This window comes from Nycticebus coucang, chromosome 4 (genome assembly GCF_027406575.1).
Source record: "Nycticebus coucang isolate mNycCou1 chromosome 4, mNycCou1.pri, whole genome shotgun sequence".
Lineage (NCBI taxonomy): Eukaryota > Metazoa > Chordata > Mammalia > Primates > Lorisidae > Nycticebus > Nycticebus coucang.
The window spans coordinates 73674482-73691834 of NC_069783.1; the positions used below are offsets into that span (position 1 = coordinate 73674482).

Genomic DNA, 17353 nt, shown 5'->3' on the forward strand with positions numbered 1-17353 from the left:
AGTTAACTCTTAGTTGTATACCAACTGCTAAAGTATGCTGAAGTTTCACATGTGTGCATCTTGCTTCCACAGGAGAGCTGTGAGTTCAGGGACAACAGGGGCTTTATCAACTTGGTCTGTGTCTCCCTGCAGGTTTGAGAAGATGATCAGTGGCATGTACATGGGGGAGCTGGTGAGGCTCATCCTAGTGAAGATGGCCAGGGAGGAGCTGCTCTTCGGAGGGAAGCTCAGCCCAGAATTGCTCAAAACGGGCCTCTTTGAGACCAAGGACATTTCAGATATTGAAGGGTGAGTTTCCAGCCCTGCCACCTCTAGTGACTTATATGACTCTAAGTGGAGACTCCTGAAGGAACTGTGCCTACTTGTTGCTAAACCCAAGGTGATGCAAGCGCTCATATTTGTGAGGCATTTAGTTCCCCCAAGAAGGGTGCCAATGTCACAGCACCAGCCCTTCATTACCACCTTTAAACACAAGCTAAAGCTGCGCCAGCTTCATGGTGAAATGCAGTAGATTGTGCTTTAGAGAGCGGCACCTGGTGGGTGCCACAGCTGGACGCGTGTGTTGAAAGGTTGCTGTGGCAGAGATGTTGTCTGTCCACCCTAAGATAAGCAAATGCAGTGTGTGCACACACACACCCCTCAGTGTATGATGCACCAGGGCCTTGTCCTTACTCAGCACACGCATGAGAAAACTAGTTTTTCTCATCAGGAAAAAGGGGCACCTGGAGGGGTGAGGCAGGGCAGCACCGCGTGTGCGTGTGTGTATGTGGTGGGTGTGGAAGGAGCCCCTTGATGGCTGAGTTACAATTTATCCCCTCTCCCTCCTTGTTCCACCCCCACAGGTGAGCTGAGCAGTGGAGAGGGGGTTTGGCAGAGCTGAGGGGTTTCCTCCTCACGTCCTGCTGCAGTGGGTCAGACACGCGCCTACATGCTGTCTTTCTGTTTCCCAGGGAGAAAGATGGCGTCCGGAAGGCCCGTGAGGTCCTGGTGCGCCTGGGCCTAGACCCGACCCAGGAGGACTGTGTGGCCACTCACCGCATCTGCCAGATCGTGTCCACTCGCTCGGCCAATCTGTGCGCGGCCACCCTGGCGGCTGTGCTGCGGCGCATCAAGGAGAACAAGGGCGATGAGCGGCTGCGCTCCACCATCGGGGTGGACGGCTCAGTCTACAAGAAGCACCCCCAGTGAGTCGGCCTGCGGACCCGGGGTGACGGGGCTGCCAGAGCACCTGGGGACCCGGCTCCGTAGCCAGCTCTGTTTTTGCCTTTAGGGGTGACCATGTGCAGTTGAGGATCCTGGTAGAATAAAAGTTCTCACTTGGGCAAGGGGGAGGGTGTCACTGCCACTGGTGCTGGGGGACTCGAGCTGCCCTCAGTGCTCCGCTGGCTGCTGGGCACTCTTTTTACCACTCTCTTCTACGAGAGTTAGTGTTTCTTCACTCTCTCTCGATTTTTCATGGTTCCTGCAGGTGCTATGTCCTCTGCCAGGGGCCACCCCAGCCCAGTGGGTGACCAGCCTCTCTGGCTGACCTTGGTACTAGATTGAACTATGTCCTCTGCCAGGGGCCACCCCAGCCCAGTGGGTGATCAGCCTCTCTGGCTGACCTTGGTACTAGATTGAACCTGCCCTGTTCAGGCTTTGATCCCTTGGGTCATATTGTACCAATACATCCAAATTTCATTTGGGACCTTGAATACATCTCTCTGGTGTGCTCACTTACTTTCCCAGATGAATGCCAGGTCACTGTGCTTTCATTACTTTAATTGGTTGGTGCAGAAGGTCTCAGCCCCGAGATTCCCCAATCCTAGCCCAGTGCCTCAAAAACTTTACTGTGTACACAAGTCACCTGGGGATCTGGCTGAAGAGGCACATTCTGATTCAGAAGGTCTGGGGTGAGCCTGAGTCTTACATCTCTAAAAGCCCCAGGGAGGCTGCTGGTCCACAGACTGTACTTAGAGTAGTGAGGCCCCAGAGACCACGGTTAAAAGTGGCCACCACCCAGAGAGGTTCTTGCCAAATGTACCATTGTCTTTAGCTATTTAGACACCTTTGGGATCATTGGCAGAAACTGTCTAAGTCCAGGAGAATAATTTTTCTATTTTGGGTCCTTCCCAGGACATTATCTAGTGAAACAAGTGCTAGAACAGAAGAAGTAGGTATTATTGGAACCACCTGACTCCACTGGGCTGCTCCAGCCGAGAGGCTGCACGTGGCACATTGTGTGACCCACTGCAGCAGAGGCAGGGGCCCTACTGAGCTGAGGAGGTGGGGCCCGCAGAACAGCTAGATGAGGAAGGAGGGCTGTGTGACTGCATGCATGGGACAGTGGCTTGTTAGAAGGGTCCTTTCCTTCAGTGGGGGGTACCCAACCCAGGGGAGTCACAGTCGAATATCTGAGTTTTTACAATGACTCCTACCTTGGGAAAGAGAGAGGAGATGTTCAGGCAGCATCTGCTCCTGCAGGTGCCTCCTGGCGTTTGGGCTGAGGTGGCGAGCTGCTGTCCCACCATTCGTACCACTGACCCTAACTGTGGGCACCTATCTCTTACCCCATCTGTGGGCGACTACAGTTTTGCCAAGCGTCTTCACAAGGCTGTGCGGCGGCTGGTGCCTGACTGCGATGTCCGCTTCCTCCGCTCTGAGGATGGCAGTGGCAAGGGTGCAGCCATGGTGACAGCAGTGGCTTACCGGTTAGCTGACCAGCACCGAGCCCGCCGTAGGATCCTAGAGCCTCTGAATCTGAGCCATGAGCAGCTCCTGGAGGTCAAGAGGAGGATGAAGATAGAAATGGAGCGAGGTCTGAGCAAGGAGACACATGCCACTGCCCCCGTCAAGATGCTGCCCACCTACGTGTGTGCCACCCCTGACGGCACAGGTACAGCAGACTTGCCCCCTGGCTTATATAGTGGGCCTCTGTCTTGGTGATGCCCCAGGAAGGTTCCCTTAGCATTAGCACTGGTCATTTTAACCAGAACATGTTTTCTCAGCTGTATTGCTAGGAAATTCTGGTGTTCGATACTTGAGGCATTCCTCTGCTAAAATTAAACAGTATTAATAGTCCATACTTATTGACTGCTTACTATATGTCAAAGTACTTTATGTATGTTAATCCATTTAATCTTTGACTGTTAAAAATATTAGCAGTTGGCTGAGCACAGTGGCTCACGCCTGTAGTCCTAGCACTCTGGGAGGCTGAGGCAGGTGGATTGCTTGAGCTCAAGGGTTCAGGACCAGCCTGAGCAAAAAAAGTGAGACCCACATCTTTACTAAAAATAGAAAGACTGAGGCAAGAGGATCACTTGAGTCTAAGAGTTGGAGGTTGCTGTGAGCTATGATGCAACGGCACTCTACCCAGGGCGACAGCTTGAGACTCTGTCTCAAGAAAAAAAAAATTAGCAGCTAATCTTATTAACAAACTATTATGTTTGGCAGAAAACTGTGGCACAAAGATGTTAAGAAACCTGCCCAGGTTCACACAGTAGACTATATCAGAGCTGGAATTCAAACCAAGAAATTCAGGGTCTAGAACCTTTTTTGGTGACCCCACATTGGTCTGGGCCAGGGGTCAGCAAACTATGACCCATGGGCCATTGGCCCACCCCCTGTTTTTATAAATAAAGTTTTATTAGTACACAGCCATGCCCATTTGTCTGTACATTGTTTACAGCTGCTTTGCATTATCATGGCAAAGTTGAGTGGTTGTGACAGAGACTGTATGTTTACTGTCTAAATCTTATAGAAAAAGATTTCTGACCCCTTGTGTAAGTATTGCAACCTAAGAAATGTGGTCTTTTCCCAGTCAGAGAAGACAAGTGATGACCAAGCCAGTGCAGCACAGTGGGCTCCAGAAATAGAGACTGGGATGTGGTACCTGCCATCCTTTGCTCTGGTCACATGACCCTAGTCAAGTGACTTAACTTTGCTCAGCCAGGCCTCAGTCATCCAGAGGAGAGCAATGAAATGCCTCCCTCACAGGGCAGCCTAAGTATAGGATGAGGAGTTTCTCATTTTTAAATGTTTCCCTTCAGTTTCCTTCAGAGAGCCGGACTCTGCCATTCTTCTCTACTCTAGAATCTATCATAAGGTGGCTTTTGATTTCAGATGAGTGGTGTGTTTGGAAAGCCCCATCTCATTTTCTTCACTGTTAGGTAGAACTCACTGTCCATCACCCACTGAGCCATCAGGGCTCTGGGGAGACCCCTATATAGGGAAAGATGCCTTAACACTGTCCCTCTTTGTGGGGTGAGATGGTGGTGCCCCAGCTCATCACCTTCCTGGGTTTACTTTCCAGAGAAAGGGGACTTCCTGGCCTTGGACCTTGGAGGAACAAATTTCCGGGTCCTTCTGGTGCGTGTGCGGAACGGGAAGTGGGGCGGAGTGGAGATGCACAACAAGATCTACTCCATCCCACAGGAGGTCATGCACGGCACTGGGGATGAGGTGAGGCAGGTGGCGCCTCGGGGGTGTTGCTTTCTCTGCTTGCTTGAGACTCTGGGGAGGGCTTGGTGGACCCCAGGCCCCAGGCTGGTGTTCTGCACTTCTGGGTGGAAGCCTGTGCTCCCTGGGCCCTGCTAGGGGCAGCCTGCCCTGGCCAGGCTCCTCCTTCAGTGCCTGATTTCTCTGCAGCTCTTCGACCACATCGTCCAGTGCATTGCTGACTTCCTGGAGTACATGGGCATGAAGGGTGTGTCCCTGCCACTGGGTTTCACTTTCTCCTTCCCCTGCCAGCAGAATAGTCTGGATGAGGTAACGGTGCCTCCCTAGAGGGCTCTCCAGTGTCCTGTGGGCTTATTGAGCCTGAACCAGTCAAGTTCGGAGGATGGGGAAAAGAAGAGCTGAGATTAGGGAAAGAAGGGCATGAGTGACCAGTGGGGGCAAGGTGGCTCTTGATGGGAATGATTGACTCAGAGTTGGTGGCTGTTACGGTGGTTAGCTGTTAACATTCTTTCAGATGGTGATGAGGATGCCACCCAAAAATGTTAAAAACTGACTTTTTTTTAAAAGCACTTACTTTAAGCCAGGTACCATGTTAGTCTTCCTGTGTGCCATTATCTCATTTAACCCTCACAGCAACCATATACCATAGGTGTTTGCACGCCCATTTTGCACAAAGAGAAATAAGGGCTATAGAGGTGCTGGGTATCTTGCTCCAGGGCATACAGCTTGGAAGTGGCTAAGCCATGATTTGAATTTGGTTTCCTGATGTTTGAGCCTGTGCTCTCAGTTGTGCTGTGCTCTCCTGGCTATGGGTTGTGGGATTTTCACTTCATCTCCTGTGTGTTTTCTGGGTGCCCCGGCTCTTTCCTAGTCTCCCCTTTTTCGATTTGCCTTGGATGAATGAAGCAGGTGGGTGAAGATCTGGCACTCCCAGGTGTCCTGGACACCAGTGCCCTGAGAAGTGGAGGAGACCTCAGGGGGCAGTGCTTGGCTCTGGGCTAGGATCGGCTTGCCCTCTGTATAGATGTCACAGCTCTGCTACTGAAGCAGTCATGTCTCTGTGTGGCCACCATTAGAAGCACACATACACACTGCGGGTGTGTAGCAGGCTGTGGATGCAGGCATCTAAGATGCCTACAAACAAGCTGGGCTGATGAAACAAACCTAGAAAAGTAAGAGCTGCTATTTGGAATGTGGCATCTGTGGGGCACTGCAGCCCCTAGTACATGCAGTGAGATAGTCTAAGCACACACCTGGGGTGGGGCCACGAATACTTGTAATAAAGCAGAAATGGGTGATGCGCAAGAAAGGTGGCAGGCCTGGCCAGTGTGGAGAAGGGTATGTACATGTAAATAAGTCATAAGAAGGGCCTGGACAGGACTGGGGAGCCCACCCCAGTAATGGGGAAGGACTGGCATTTCCCTTGGGTCCCTGGAACACCAACCCTTGAGTTCCACTGAGCTATGCAAATGCCTCCCTTGCTTACCCCCATGAGAGTTCAGTTTCCCACTAGTATAATTAAGGTTTCAGAAAGTCCTGCAATAAACCCTGCTCGGTCTGGTATTCCCCAACACCTACTAACATTTGTCCAGTGTTCACTGGCTCACTGTGTGGTTCACACCTTGTTTTTTGCAGTGTTAACACATTAGATTTCAAAGGTTTCACGTTTTCCAGTTTGGCAAAGAGAATTATCAAATGTGGATAAATATCTATGTAATATTTAATAGAACATTATTATAGCAAAGTTGTTAGAAAAAAACTTGCTCAACAGGCAAGTAACAGTTAAATATATGAGCCAATTATTATCCAGTGTCAGCGTTTAGTTATTTGAAAAAATTTCAATGATGTGGGAAAATATTGGTGGTATGACTAAAAACTTTAAAAAAATATTTTTCAAAAAAAATATATATTTTTCTTTAAAAACTGTAATCTCCTGCAATATGGAGGAATATAATAATATGATTAATAGAAAGATAAAAACATAATACTTTAGACTGTATCCTTCCAGACTTCCTACTAAAATATTTTTAAACAAGCTTCATCTTAAATTTCATGTCAACACATATGTATTTTTATTTATATATTTATCAAGTAAACTAGAAAGCATGTTAACAGTTTCTGTCTGAATTGTAGGATTTCTGGCCATTGTTTTAGATTTTGTTCTCTATGTTCAAAGTTCTTGTGAGAAGCATGTGTTAAGCCTAGAATCATAAAAGTTAAGAGGAAATGAAACTGAAGATGGTTCTGTCTGTTGGCTCTGGCAAGCTCATCCTGATGATGGGGAAATCCCCAGGCCCAGAGTGGGGCCCCAAGGCCCCCAGCTCTGTTGACAAGCCGCTGGTCCTGGGCACGTCTCCCCAGCTGCTGGGGCTCTGCTTGTCTTATCGTCAAGGATCACCTGAAATAATGTTATTTGAATATTCTATAAACTTTATTATTATTATTACTATTTTTTGAGACAGAGTCTTACTTTGTCATCCTCAGTAGAGTGCTATGGCATCAAACTCAAACTCTTGGGCTCAAGCAACTCTCTTGTCTCAGCCTTCTGAGTAGCTGGGACTACAGGTGCCCTCCACAATGCCCGGCCATTTTTGGAGATGGGGTCTTGCACTTGCTCAGGCTGGTCTTGAAAACCGTGAGCTCAGGCAGTCCACCTGCTTCAGCCTTCCAGAATGCTAGGGTTACAGGTGTGAGCCACTGCGCTAGCCTATTATTATTATTTTTTGAGATAGAGTCTCACTTTGTCGCCCTGGGTAGAGTGCCATGGCATCATACCTCACAGTAGCCTCAAACTCATGGGCTCAAGCAGTCCTCTTGCCTCAGCCTCCCGAGTGGCTGGGACTACAGGCCTGCCCCACAATGCCTGGCTAGTTTTTTTTTTTTTTTTTTTTTTAGTAGAGACAGGGTTTTGCTCTTGCTCAGGCTGGTCTCCAACTCCTGAACTCAAGCAATCCACCCACCTCAGCCTCCCATAGTACTAGGATTACAGGTGTGAGCCACTGTTCTTGGCCTTGTAAACTTTAAATTGCCAAATACAAAATTTTGTCAGATATGAAACTGACATGTAGACAAGAGAGATGGCAGAGATAAGCACACTTGTCTGGCTGTGGGCGTGTAAACCAGCACTCCAAGGGAATGTAGTAATACTTTGCCTTTCTGGCTCTACCAAGATATGAACATGGCATTACACGTCCATGTTGATATGAATGAAAGGTCTGGCTAATGGGCATGAGCCACCAAGCAAGGCCAAGAGAAACCAGGCCCGGGGGCAGGTGGTGAGCACACAGCCCACAGATGGAGGCTGAACTCTTGGGTGAGGAGCCTGGGAGGCCCCATGTTCAAAGCCATTGTGCATTTACTCCCAGAGGGCCTCAGGACATGGTAAAAGGGTGTATTAAAGATAGGGGCCCAGGGTGGTGCCTGTGGCTCAGTGGGTAGGGCACTGGCCCCATATACCAAGGGTGGTGGGTTCAAACCCAGCCCCGGCCAAACTGCAACAAAAAATAGCCGGGTGCCTGTAGTCCCAGCTACTGGGAGTCTGAGGCAAGAGAATAGCCTAAGCCCAAGAGCTGGAGGTTGCTGTTAGCTGTGATGCTACATCACTCTACAGATGGCAACTAAGTGAAACTCTGTCTGTAAAAAGAAAAAAGATAGGGGCCCACAGAGGATTCCAGGGAGTAGCCTGGGTGCTTTCCTCACTGAGAAACATGGGTGAAGCCGAGTTATCACTTGATCACCAGATACTGAGTTTGAGAATAAGGGACACACAATGAGCCTTCTGCTACAAGTGAAGGAAAGGGACAAGGCAAAGTGTTCTGCCCAGTGAGGAAGCTCAGTGTATAGGAATAAGTCCCATAGCAAGACAGCTTCATGGTGCCTGTGAGCCCATTCATCAGGTTAGCGGGCCTGCTGGGAGTTCTGCTTCTCCAGCTTCGGTCTTGCCAGCTATAGGCCTTGGGCAAGCTACTTCAGAGCCTTAGCTTCTCTTAAAGCAAGCATGATAATGATAATTATTCCACAAGGTGCTGTGAGGATTAAATGCTGTAACACATGGAGTGCGCTTAGCTCAGTACCTGGTGCACAGTGGGTGCTCAATTAATCCACCCACCGATACTTTAAACTCACTTGGGCATGAGATTTTTGGTGACTCCAGGGAGCCTGATCTGTGAGGCTGAGAGCTAGAAGCACAGCTGGGCCTAAGGTGTGATTGGGGAATCCTCCTCTGATTTTCTCTCCATATCCGTGTGTGATTTTTAGAGCATCCTCCTGAAGTGGACAAAAGGCTTCAAGGCGTCTGGCTGCGAGGGTGAGGACGTGGTGACCCTGCTGAAGGAAGCCATCCACCGGCGAGAGGTGGGAGAGCAGTGGCACCAGACCTGATGGGTCAACTCCCTGGTTCCTCACAGGGCCTGGGCATGCAGAAAGTGGGGTCAACATTAAGGGCAGTTGCATTGGTTGGGGGAACATCAGCAATTATTGGGCGTCCACTGTGTGCTAAGCCATTTCAGCACTGTGGGTTTAGGGGTGATCACAACAAAGTCTTGTTCTGTAGCTTGTTAGGTCCTAAGAGCTCTGATGAGAAATGGAGTTGGGTGAGGAGAGCAGGTAGAATGTGCTGGAAAGGGCGCTCTTACATAGCACAGCCAGGAAGGGCTCTCGCAGGAGACCCCAGTGAAATGAGAGAATGAACCATGGCCTGTGAGACACAGTTGACCCACGTCTAACTCTCCCTCACAAATGCCTGCACGGAGTGCAGTGGGCTCCCTTGTGGACTGGGCACCTGCTTCTGCCCTCTCAGGAGTTCGACCTGGATGTGGTTGCTGTGGTGAATGATACGGTCGGGACGATGATGACCTGTGGCTACGAAGACCATCACTGTGAAGTCGGCCTTATCGTCGGTAAGGACCGGGACTGGCTCCCGAGTGGGGTGGACGCCCTGCTGGGTGCCAGGAGGGTGGCGCTGAGCGAGGCCCTGGCGTCCTGTGCTTGGCAGGCACCGGCAGCAATGCCTGCTACATGGAGGAGATGCGCAACGTGGAGCTGGTGGAAGGAGAGGAGGGGCGCATGTGCGTCAACATGGAGTGGGGGGCTTTCGGGGACAATGGGTGCCTCGACGACTTCCGCACGGAGTTTGATGTGGCGGTGGATGAACTTTCCCTCAACCCTGGCAAGCAGAGGTAGGCGCCCAGTCTTGTGTGGGCCCCGCTCCGTACACCCCAGATCCGAACCGAGACGAGAGAGAGGAGCCCCGACCACAGCGGCTCCCCAGCCGTCCTTTCTTGGGAGTTGTTCATAGAAGAGGTTTCCTTGGAAAGCGTTTCTTATCAAGTACACTGGAAAGTTCCGAGTTAGTAGTTAATGTGAGAAGCAGCTCCCACGCCGAGGACTGAAACAACAGGCAGGCGAGCACTAGTACTGGGTCTGATACTGAGGAGAAAGAAATAGAGAGTGGAACCACCTGCTCTTTGCTGAGCTGCCCAGACAGGAGCAAATCCTCCCTTCCGCCTTTGACCATCCGGCGTCTAGCGCCCTCTATTGTCAAACCTGAGCAAGGGGCCTGCCCCGCCTTCACAGAGCTCTGTGGATGGTGGGGTAGGGGTCTGAGTTGAGGGAAAGTAGCTTAAGATCTAACATACTTCCCGTCAGGAAGATGGTGCTCGTAGTGTTTCCTATCCAGATAACTAAGGACCTTAGTTCTTCAGAATATGTTTTGCAACACATTTGTCTAGAATGGAGGTCACAGACTAAAATGCCTCTTGGGGCCAGACAGGCAGTAAAGGAAGCAGGCTGGAAGACAAGTTGGGGTGGATGGCTGGCTATGGAGTCTTGAATGAAACCAGAGGCCTTGACATTTTTTTTTTTTCAAGACATCATGCAGAGTCTAAAGACCCTTAAGCCACTGCATGGTCGTGTTTGGTTCCAGTAGCTGGGACAGGGGCTCTACAGTGTGCACTAGTTACTTGAGTAATAATGATTGGGCCTTAAAGAGTGCATGCTACATGCCTAGTGAACTTAGGGATTAAGAGTCAGCATCCTGTCCTGCTCCCAGGAGTGTGGTTGAGTTTGGAGAGTGTTCCTTCTTGAGGGCTTGGAAAGCCTTGGAAAGGAAATGAGATCCTGGGCAGCATGGTCAAGTTTGCAGAAGGTGGTAGATTAGCATACAAGGACATCAGGAATCCTGCCTAAGTGAATTATGCAACATTTCCTTTCCTGCCAGGGGCAATCTTCATGCCTTCTGCTTTCTAATCCATTGGGGGTGACCAAGCGGGCCTGTGCCGTCTCAGCATCCCTTACCACCTCCCTACTTACCCTCCACGAACATTACTCTTGTGTCATTTCATTTCAGGTTTGAGAAGATGATCAGTGGGATGTATCTGGGTGAGATTGTCCGGAACATCCTCATCGATTTCACTAAGCGTGGGCTGCTCTTCCGAGGCCGCATCTCAGAGCGGCTCAAGACAAGGGGAATCTTTGAAACCAAGTTCCTGTCTCAGATTGAGAGGTGAGTGTTTAGGGCTTAGTGTAGGGTGTGGCTATGTCCTTCTCATGGACAATCAAACTGAAGGATTTCCATAGTTCAAGTAAGATCAGGGCATGGCTTATGCAAAGATCAATTTTGTGGCTAACGCATTTATGTCTAGAGTGTTTGCTTAAAGCACCTTATGGACAATTGCCATTTTAAGGGCAAATATATAACATTCTCATGAAAGATCATGCTAAGCTTGGCAGGAGACCAGGCAAAGTGATATTGTTGGGCTTTAGACTAAATATCAAAGGTAGAAAGCTACCTGCTGGTAGGATGTAAATTGAAATTCACAGAATAATTAAGCCATCCACACTTGGCTTAAAGATCCTTCCTAACTGTTGGGCATAGTAATCAGGCAACACGGATGAACAAAAAGTTGGAACTGTCAAGGCAGTGTAGAAACATGCCATGTGGAGACTCATTAGAGCAAAGCTTCCCTTCTCCAGTCTAATGGCAGAAAACTCTGCTCCAAACTAGAACAGTGAATTGCAAAGCCCATTAAAAATTAATGCTGTGTCATTACTCCCAGTGCATAGTAAAATAGGCACTGGACAACTGGCCTGAGTGGGCCCCTTGGGCATCTGCACTAGTGTATAGGAATAATATGTTCTAGTTTGCATGTTTGTTTGTGTGCAAGGAGATGATTCCAGACTTCTAAAATAATTCCCTTTATATGTATAATAGGGTTTACTTTCTTCCTACAATTCTATTTACATTTGTTTCATAAATAGCACACATGTAGAGTTCAGACCACTCAGGGTGGCAGAGTAGAAACAGAGCAAGTGTCAAATGCTGCTTTGTTGGTACTGTCCTGTGGACCCATGAACTGCAGTGAGACAATGGATAGGAAAGAGCTTTGTAACTGGAAACGGACACGATCATTGTCATTATTATTTCCAGCTGAGTAGAATACATAGTGAATTTCCTTCTGAGTATCCATTTTGCTGTAGTGATGCCCTACTTTGTATAGGGAGATGTTTCTTTGCATTCCTGTCACCCTCAGGAAGAGTGCAGGGGATTGAATGCTGATCTCAGTTTAGGAAAGGGAGCCACCTCGCAGAGCCAGCTGCTGGAGGGGTAGACCCCCTGGAGCCAGTCCCTGAAGTGGTGAGCCACCAGCTCTCTCGCTGCCTGACTGATCCCTGTCTCCCTCTCACCCCAGCGACTGCCTGGCCCTGCTGCAGGTCCGAGCCATCCTGCAGCACTTGGGGCTTGAGAGCACCTGTGATGACAGCATCATTGTCAAGGAGGTGTGCACTGTGGTGGCACGGCGGGCAGCCCAGCTCTGTGGCGCAGGCATGGCTGCTGTGGTGGACAAGATACGAGAAAACCGGGGGCTGGACACTCTCAAAGTGACAGTGGGTGTGGATGGGACCCTCTACAAGCTCCATCCTCAGTGAGTGCCTGACTCTGGCCTTCCCTGCCTATCCTCCTCCTCCCCTGTCTCCCTCTCTCCTTTCTTATCTTATGGTGAATTATCAGCCATTCCAAAGAGTGTATATAATATATTTATTATAGTTTAAAGATGACTAGCCAGCAGTAGGCTGAGTTTTACCTTTATCATCAGAAGTTTCTAGGAACCCCTTCCCAGTTATACTTCACTGTCCTCTGCCAGGGGCAGGTGCTATGCTGAATTAGCTCCTTGCTTTTCTCCTCCCCCCAAATGTAGGTATATGCCTATGTTGTTCAGTTGTACTGATTTTTTTTAATATACCATACATAGAATTTAGGATATCTCTTCTGTGACTGGCCTCTCTCACGTGGTGTGTATATTCTGAGATGCAAATATGCACTTACAGTTCATTAATTTGGGGGGCTATGGCTGGGCACCCATAGCTCAGTGGTTAGGGCACCAGCCACATGCACTGGGGCTGGTGGGTGCAAACCCAGCCCGGGCCTGCTAAACAGACAAATAACAACAGCAACAACAACAAAAATAGTGGGGCATTGTGGTGGGCGCCTGTAGTCCCATCTACATGAGAATTGCTTGAGCTCAAGAGTTTGAGGTTGCTGTGAGCTATGATGCCACAGCACTCCATAGAGGCAACAGAGTGAGACTCCGTCTCAATAAAAAAAAAAGAAAAATTTGGGGGGCTATCTATATGCCTTTGAGTATACTATAGTTTATTCTCTCGTTGATGTGATATTTGTGTTATTTGTAGATTTTGACTATTACAAACAGTGCTGCTGTGAACATTCTATCAAATGTATGCTAAAACTCTGGAGCAAGGTATTTTTTTATAGTCTGGAGCAGGAGTTGGCAAATAGCAGCCACAGCCTGATTTTGAAAATAAGGTTTTATTGGCATGCATCCCTTCACATCAGTTCACGTGCTGTCTATGGCTGCCACATACGATGGCAGAATTGTCCCCCAAGACCACAAAGCTAAAAGCATTTATTGCCTGGTCTTTTATAGAAAAAGTTGACTTCATACCCTCTGCCCCACCCCTAGTATGGGAGAACTACATTTGTTTTTCTTTTTCCTCTATTTCTTCATCTCTCCTTTTTTTTCACCCTTCTTATCACCATTTTTCTTCTCTCTTCTTCCCTCATTTACCTATGTTTTGAATAATTCATTTAGAAGTCAGGAAGTGCCCCAAATCCTCTTCCCTAGAAGCCTTTCAGACAAAGATTAAGAGAGTAGATCCATGCCCTAGCCCAGGCAGTAGGCACAGGATGGGCTGGAGGATGGAGAACATGTGACCAAACCTTACCTGCTTTCATTAGGTTTATTTCAAGGAGAGAAGAGGCTGTCCCAGAGTCTCAAAACAGTTAGTGAAAAGGAAACTTTAGAAGTTCTGGATCCCTTTACTGGAGGGTCAGTGTCATTGTACAGATAGGAGCCTCGGTCCCAGAGGAGGATTAGGATGGGGCCCTAGGACTTCGCATCCTCAGCTTCACCAATGGAGAGGGCGCCCTGACCCTGCTGTGGGGGTAGATGGTGACAGCTTCTTACTCTAGTTCCATATGGAGGGGATTTGGGATCACTATAAGGTCCTAAGAGTAACTCTGTTAAGTCTGCTTCTTTTGCCTTCAGTGACACTTTGGAATAGATGTGGAGCTGATGTAGGGCAATACCCCTGGAAAATATAAAATCACATTCATGGATCTCAGTCCTCCCCTCTGGAGTTTGTGAATAGATTATGTACCTCTGCAAGGCACACATGGAGCTTCCATGACTGTTGAACTTCTCTTTTACTGATTGGTTTTAAGAGCCCAATTTGCAAGAATTGTGAACATGCCACAATTGGGGAATCTTAGCTCCCCCAGTTGCCTCGTGTGATGTTTTGGGCAATATTACTAGCATCTCCAAGCCTTGGTCTTCTGGTACATAGTACACAGTAAATATTTAAAACATTGTGACTGTCATCCTTTTCCTCATCTTAACTATTCCTGGGTTTCCAGCATCCATTCGTAGGGTCATATTTCTGAGTATACAAGTTAAACATGACTAAGATGGTTTTTCCTGTGTCTTCCTCCCACCTTTTCCAGCTTTGCCAAAGTCATGCATGAGACAGTGAAGGACTTGGCTCCAAAATGTGATGTGTCCTTTCTGGAGTCGGAGGATGGCAGTGGGAAGGGGGCAGCTCTCATCACTGCCGTGGCCTGCCGCATCCGTGAAGCTGGACAGCGATAGAACCTCTGAAATCAGAAGGGACTTCCTCTTGCTCCCCCTCCTCCCTGTTTTAAATTACAAGGTGTCATCCCCTGTGTCAGAGACAGACCCTTAGGCTTTTCCTTGGCACAGAGGACCCTGTTGAACTGGTTTTTTTCTTTGCCTGTATTCACTATACAATTTGGTGCCCGAACCTTGGCCTTCCAAGATAAACACAGATTGAAGCAAGGATTTGTTCACAGTGGTCACAACCATTCTCATTAGTTCTTTTTAAAACTTTAAGAATGTTAATCCTTAATAATTAATCCCCTTGGCCAAATTCCATGTCCCTGCATAATTCTACAGGGTTGGGGACATTAATGAAGACATGGTTGCTTCACCTTGGAGCCTGAACATGACATTTCTAGGTGGAGAGCATCCCCCACCATGATGTTGATACTGATCTCCTGTCAGAGATCTGGGAGGTCTCTACTACAACTTGAGCCTGATTTTCCTACAGGCATATGGGGGGGGGGGTGCATGAAGGGGAATCCATGGATATACATGTGGTAGCCCCTTTTCAACCTCATCTACAATCCGTTGCCCTGTGGATTCCAGCATCACTGTTCCTGGGATCAAGGAACCTTGAGTCTGGACAATGAAACCAAAGCCAAGAATTGATGCATCCTGCATGTGGGCTCTGGTCGTATCTCCATGTGGATGGACAAATCATCTGTGAGCAATGGACTTTTGGGAGAGGGGGAGCTTATTGGTTTGTTTTAAAAATCATTTTTCCTGCAAAAGCAGAAACACTGTATTTTCATTTTAATTTATATTTAAAATTTATTTAGTTTATGAAGTAGGTCTGCTCCTTCATCTTGATGTGTAATGGTCAGTTGCACGTAATGTATTTATATGTTAATTTGTTATGTACATAGATAACGCAGGTCTTGTCTGAATTGGCCTCCTTAGTACATCAGTGTGGTTAAAGGTGGAAGGGGAAGATACTGACTAGTGACTAGAAATACCTCATTCGCCTGTGGGAAGAGAAGAGAAAACTCTTCAGGGCGAGTGAATGGCAAAGCAGTTGCCTTCTGCTTCCTCCTTTCCTGCAGTGTTGGGAATGTGAGGAAGGCGGGGCAGAGAGAGGCTGGGCCTTTGGGTTGAAGAAACCATGGTGACTGGCTGCTCTGTTGGGAGACTTTCCTGGGGCAATATTACATGGGATGTTAACCCAAGGAAACCAAAAGAATCATTTCAAATAGACTCATTGGTTAGAAATCTTTGTTCTTAGGGCAGTCAGTAGTATTTTAAAGCTTTCTTACATGGTAAAGGAAGCCACCAAAAACTTTTCCTAAAAATATATCTAATCATTGACAGCAAACCAAAACGGAATAAGTAAACAACCAAACAAACAAAACCTCAGGGACAACATTTTGGGGGTATTTGTGCCCTCCTAGCAAGTTTCATCTTGGCTTGTTTTGTAAATGTTTTATAAGAATTGTGGTCCATGTGCTTCCCCAGTTTACTGGTACTGGTCTACTGACCTGTTTTTGTGGTTTTTATACACAGTATTTATTTTAAACTATTGGGAGGGATGGGAAGGATGTAAAAACTTTCATACTCTACTTTTCAAGAGTATAGTTAATTCTGAATCTGAAAGCCCACTTCTGCCCTGAAATACGCACAACTCCAGACATTAAACCTGGACACTACATGGTAAAGAGAGAATGGCCTTGTAACTATTAAATTGGATGCAAGGACCAAACTGAAAACAGGGAAAGAAACTCATGACTGAATCACACCCAGTTTTTGCACATTTATCAAACTTGTGCTGAAAACAGTGTCTGATTACATGTTTTTTTTGTACAAGGTTGTGCGTAAATAGGTGAAAACTGCCCAGATCCTCCTGACAAGCACAGAGGGCAGAGGGGCTGGTCCTTCTTGTTTGTTCTGGTCTCACTTTACTGTTGGGTGCAACTCCTCTGCCTCTCTCGTGCTCACTAATTGATCCAAAACGTGGGTGCATCCTACTACATGGACGCTTTTGGCTTTCATGTAGATTTATATTTCATTAAGGGTGGGGCAAAATAGAGATGGATTTTTAACTGAAATTTTAAACGTGAAGATTAGGTACTATCTATGAAATTACACATTTTGTTTTTAAAGGTAGAGCTGTATGTGTAGCGACTAAAGATGTGTTGTTAGTTTCCAAAAGGGAGCACTGGAAAATGCATTTTGAATGTTTGTGTTCCCAGAACTAGGTTGGCTATCCCTTGGTGATGCTGCTTTGCTTGGTGTAAATACAGTGGATCTCAGTCTTTGGGGTGTGCTGATCATCTCAAATCCTTGAGCACTCAGTCTAGTGAAGATATTGTCATTATGTACAATAAATAACTAGTTCAATTAACTATGTGATGTTAACTATTATTAATAAATTTTAACAGTTTTCAAAATACTTGATGTGTGATTCCTCATTTGGTCATATCAGTACTTCCTGGCCAGTGTGCTAAGTGACTTACGAATGTCTTGATTTTGAGTGTTTGTTTATGTGTTTGACAGGCGTGTAGCCGAGACCTGGGCTGATCCCAGGACTTTCTCTTCTTAGAAACTCAATCCCAATAGAACTAGAAGGTGGTTTTTCCTGGTCTGCCTTTGGGGCCCTAGATTTCCAGCCCCATGTCCAGCCCTGCAGTCCACTGTTTAAACAGCTTGGCTGAGATGTGTGTAGTATACCCTCATGGGCTCTGGCTGGTCTTGGCAGGTAGATGTGAGTCATAAGCACCTGCCTCTGT

At 47.6% G+C, this 17353-nt stretch overlaps 1 protein-coding gene across 2 annotated transcripts in view; it reads left to right on the forward strand.

Moving 5' to 3' along the window:
* HK2 (hexokinase 2) overlaps positions 1-17016 on the forward strand; it is a 64570-nt gene extending 47554 nt beyond the window's left edge. For both annotated transcript variants that reach the window (XM_053588636.1, XM_053588635.1), the window contains exons 8-18: positions 133-288; positions 951-1184; positions 2571-2875; positions 4292-4440; positions 4627-4746; positions 8695-8790; positions 9236-9335; positions 9431-9614; positions 10784-10939; positions 12126-12359; positions 14456-17016. In XM_053588636.1, the coding sequence (XP_053444611.1) occupies positions 133-288; positions 951-1184; positions 2571-2875; positions 4292-4440; positions 4627-4746; positions 8695-8790; positions 9236-9335; positions 9431-9614; positions 10784-10939; positions 12126-12359; positions 14456-14600 (1879 nt within the window). In that variant the 3' untranslated portion in view covers positions 14601-17016. The remainder of the gene's footprint in view (positions 1-132; positions 289-950; positions 1185-2570; positions 2876-4291; positions 4441-4626; positions 4747-8694; positions 8791-9235; positions 9336-9430; positions 9615-10783; positions 10940-12125; positions 12360-14455) is intronic.
* The last annotated feature ends 337 nt before the right edge of the window (positions 17017-17353 follow it).